General features: G+C 36.5%; 1 protein-coding gene across 1 annotated transcript in view; it reads right to left on the bottom strand.

The window, feature by feature from the left end:
• Window positions 1-1,493, bottom strand: part of LOC102830196 (protein FAM210A-like) — a 39,898-nt gene extending 38,405 nt beyond the window's left edge. The window contains exon 1 of the mRNA XM_006876582.1: window positions 1,018-1,493. Within this exon, the coding sequence (XP_006876644.1) occupies window positions 1,018-1,493 (476 nt within the window). The remainder of the gene's footprint in view (window positions 1-1,017) is intronic.
• Window positions 1,494-4,982: the final 3,489 nt, after the last annotated feature.

Genomic DNA, 4,982 nt, shown 5'->3' with positions numbered 1-4,982 from the left:
CACTTAACAACAACAACAACAATATATATATATATAAAACACTAGTAAGGCATGCTCACTATGAAATGATCAATCATTCAAAATCAAAGGGGCAACATGTACCTAAAGACAAAGGTGAGACAGGATGGGATGATGGGTGGAAAGAAGATGGGCATCACAGGGAAAAAGTGAGATAGCTGTTGTTCCATGGAGGGGATTGTATTTATTGATATGAAACTAAATGTATTATTTGTTTAATGTAAAACTGATGATCTTGTCTGTAAATCTTCACTCGTCACAATAAAAAGTTTAAAAATAATAAGAATCAAATGTAAAACTAATGTTCTCCCATGTAAACTATCACAAAATTCACAAAAAAAATTTAAAAAATAAATAAAAATAATCATATTAATTTTCTACCAAAATGAGGCTTTCTGGCAAAGATTTACAGCTTGGGAAACCCTCACTGTGAGTCAGAACTGACGCAATGACACTTAGCAAACAAGACCATACTTATGGCAAATAATAGCTATTTTTACATTATGAACATCTAAAAAAATACATAAGTACTGAACTCAGTGCTGCCATATTTCTGAAACTTGCTATTTTATTTCTGTGCTATCCTAAATACTAATGTGAGATTAACATAATTAAGAGCATGTATTCTGAAATCAGAGTAACTCAAATAAATTTTAGTTCCAAGTTCACCTCTTTCCAGCTGGGTGATTTGCGGAAAATTACTTATCCTTGCTTAATCTATTTTTTTCATTTATAAAATGGGGATTACACAACCTACTTCATATACTTCTGTGAGGATTAAATGAGATGATATAGTTTAAAATTTTAACAAAATGCCTAGTGTACACAGTAAGCAGATGTTGGCTAATATTATCATTAACAAAATGTGAAAAACAGCTGTGAAATATAGCTATACTCTATCAGATATTAAAGCATTTTAAATAATGAATTAAGGTACTGTGAAATACAATAAACATTCTGATAAGACAGAGGAAGGTGTTCAAAGCAAGAAAAACTTACTTTATGGCTGCATAATAAAATATCCCAAACCAAACACCAGAAGTTATTAGGTGTACTGGAATCAAAACTTTTCCATATTGTCTAAACGTTTTCTTAAATCGCTGATAAAGACTAATAGATTTATCTTGTAAAGGATCAGGTTCTTCTTTTTTTCCTGTGGGAGTTCCTTGGGATGTGGCATTCGATGATACAACCCTTTTGGATAAAATATTTTGCTCCCATTGTTTACAGTGAAGGACTCTGAGTAGTGGTGTCTGAATACTGAATGACTTTCTTCCCTTTACGACACATCGGGCAGCAGACAAGTGTAGCCATTGCTTCTGCGAGCCTTGTACCAACACTACTTTGGATTCAGCATTATACAAAAGTAATAGTCCCTTTATATTTTGACAGTATCCAAAAAGAGCAGATTTAGGTGGTTCCAAGTGTGTTCGATGTACCAGCCCAGATACAGTCCGTAGTATATTCCATTGCATTTTGAAGAATGGTGATTGATGGGTTTCAGCTCCTACAGGGACTATATTTAAGAAACAAACAAACAAAATTATACATATGTTCCCTTTTTAAACCAATCTATTAAAAATACATTTAAGCAAAAAGACAATGCTACTAAATCCACAGAAATTTGCATTGTTATATAGTTCTAAAATACTATAATTAAAAAATTCACATGATTTAAATATGATACAATAAATCAGTTTAGCGGACATTATGGAAGATAATATTTTGAGGCTATTTTGGGCCTACAAACAGGGATAGTTGTAGGACTTAAGTTATTCTACAAAGAACCAGTATGGTAGAGTGGAAAAAAAGTATAGTACAGACAAGCAAAAGACCTGACGTCTGTTGTTTTGGGGACAAAATTCCATGCAATTTCTTTTCAGATTCCAAGTCCAAGAGCACTATTCAGATGAGCATTACTCATGAGCAATAAATAACCATAAAACTCACCACTCCACCATAAGCCTCAGCCTGAAGGTACTAGGGTCTAGTTCCCAGGGTCAGCAAACATAGTTCTTTCACTTAAGTGCCTGGAGGCACCCCACTCTACACACAAGCTTCCTGCCCAAAGTCACTCAGCTTCACTTGTTCCATGGGCTAGGAAGGAAAGGAAATTAAAAGAATAATTCCATTTAAAAAAACATCTAACATAAAATACCAAGGAATAAATTTAAACACAGAATCTGGGTGTGGCACTGTATGAGAAACACTGGACTGTTAACCACAAGGTCAGTGGTTCAAACCCAACAGTCGCTCCTTAGAAACTGTATACAAGATTGCTATGAATTCTTAGAATAAAACATAAATCTTCAGTGCCTTGCATCTAGCAATGAATTCTTAGACATGACATGAAAACAAGAGCAACAAAAGATAAACTAGGTAAATGTCATCAAAATTAAAAGCCTTTGTGCACCAAAGAACTTTATTAACAAAGTGAAAAAACCTAAACGGGAGAAAATGTTTAGGAATTAATTATTAGATAAAGGTTTAATGTCCAGAATATATAAAGAACTACAACTCAACAATCAAAAGATAAACACCACAACTGAAAAATGGACAAAACAGATGAAGAAAAATCTCCAAAAAAGATATACAGATGGCCAAAAGGCACATGAAAAGATACTTCTCAACTGGCAAACTAACTCTTATGTATTTTCGTGTAGGGAATTCTTTAATATATCTTCTAGCAAGAGTCTAACTCCCACCAATGTTTCTGTCCTGCTGAGTCTGGATAAGAAAAACTGACAGGAAGACAAGATTCAGCTGTTGATGTCAGCAGAGTTAATTGTAAAAACATGAAAATGTAGCATGGGTATAAAAGGAACCATCTCAGAAACATGAGGGGGACCTGTTAGGAGTGGAGTGTGTATAATTTGGGCCCCGAGATATTTGAGCATTGAAGTTCCTTGATCCAGGGACAGAAGGTTGTGGCACCAGAGGTGTGGCATAGGAATAGCAGCAGCAGAACCAAGAACCAGAGCACAAGACAGAGCAGTGGGCTCCCAGCCCATTGAGCAAGTGAAGCTGAGTAACTTTAGGCCGGAAGCTTGTTTATAGAGTAGGGTGCTTCCAGGCACCTAAGTGAAAGAGCTGTGTTTGCTGACTCCCAGATCTACAGCTGAGTGCCCTCAGGCTGAGACTTATAGTGGAGTTGTGAGTCTTATGGGTATTTACTAGCAGCTGACTGAAACAACTGTACCCAGAGCATTTCTGTCCCAGAATTGTAAGTTATTAACTGCCCTAATAACTCCCTAACTCTGAGTATGGTATCTTGAGTTCTATGCGGGAACAACAAATTATCGAACCCAATGGAGAAGAAGAGAGTGCTGTTGGAGGAATGGTTGGTTGGTGCCTCAAATTGATGCATTGTTGCACTCAAAAGAACTGAAGCTGGGACTCAGATATTTGCACACCAGGGTTTATTTGAAGTATTATTCACAGTAGCCACAAGGTGGAGTCAACCCAAATGTTCAGCAACAGATGAAATAAATTAAAATATGGCACATACACACAATGTATTATTGACCCATAAAGAGAAATAAAGTTTTAATGTACATCACAACATAGATGAATATGCCACTTCATGGACGAACACTGATAACAGTTGTTGTTAAGTGCCGTTAAGTAAGTTCTGACTCATAGTGTCCCTGTATAGGGTTTCTGAAGAGTGGATAGTGAATTTGAATCGCAGAACTTGCAGTTCAAACCAACCTTATGATCCAATGCATTATCCCACCGCACCATACCAGGACTTCACTGATAACAGTATAATCTCACTACATAATCCTGTATTATCTTATTTATATCAAATTGTTAAGTGCTATCAAGTCAGTTCTGACTCATAGCAGCACTGTACAGGGTTTCTAAGGAGTGGCTGGTGAGTTTGGTCTGCTGACCTTACAGCTCAAACCGACCTTGCTTATTCTACAAGAATATAAGGATAAATCAATTCCTACTCATCACAACCCAGATGTACACCTGTTCCATGTTTTCAAGGTTGTGATCTTTTGAAAATATCATTTTTCAAATACCTGTTTTCCAACAAGTCTCAAGGTGGGTTTGAATCAACAACTTTTTGGGTTAACTTTCTGCATTAACCAGGGACTCCCCTAAGCAAATATATTAACCAAAAAAATCAAGCCCACTGCCATCAAACTTATTCTGACTTATGTTATTGCTGTTAAGCACTGTTGAATTGGTTCTAACTCACAGAGACCCTATTTATAAGGAGCAGCTGATGGGTTTAAACTGCTGACCTGTGGTTTGCAGTCCAGTGCTGATCCTACAGTAAGACTCACAGCAATCCTATATACGGTTTCAGCGATTGTAAAATCTTTATGGGAGTATAGAGCCCATCTTTCTCCCTTGGAGCAGCTGGTGAGTTTGAAGTGCCAACCGTGAGGTTAACAGCCTAAAGTCTAAACCACAGCACTACTACAGCTCCTTAAGAAAATATACAGAAACCAAAAATTCTTGAGGAGGATGGGGAAATCCGTTTTTGCTTAGTGGGCAGTGAGTTTGTATTAATAAACCCACTACCATCAAGTCAATTCCAACTCACACCAATCCTTTGAGATAGAGCAGAACTGCTTTCTAAGATTTCCGAGATTGTAAATCTTTATGGTAGAGACAGCCTCATCTTTCTCCTAAAAGTTGGTGGGTTCAAACTTCTGAACTTGCCCAGGACAAAAATACTGCCCAGGACATGAAATTTAGCCCTATTTCCTTATTATCACAGTCAATAATTTATGAAGTGCCATCAAATCTGTACTGTGGAGATACAAACTAGTTGTCTAAGAATGAAGAGAAACAATGTAAGAGATGAGCATGACAAAGGATAACAGATAGAGAGATGTAAGACATTTATATTCCCCAAAGTGAAATAAAAAAACTTGATAGATTTCTGCAATACAAATGATTTGTTTATTTCAAATACCTTCTTTAGACAGCATAAGAGACGACTA

This window comes from Chrysochloris asiatica, unplaced genomic scaffold (genome assembly GCF_000296735.1).
Source record: "Chrysochloris asiatica unplaced genomic scaffold, ChrAsi1.0 scaffold00392, whole genome shotgun sequence".
NCBI classification, from domain to species: domain Eukaryota; kingdom Metazoa; phylum Chordata; class Mammalia; order Afrosoricida; family Chrysochloridae; genus Chrysochloris; species Chrysochloris asiatica.
The sequence above is the reverse complement of the archived record's forward strand: the minus strand, read 5'-3'. Positions and strand labels throughout refer to the sequence as shown.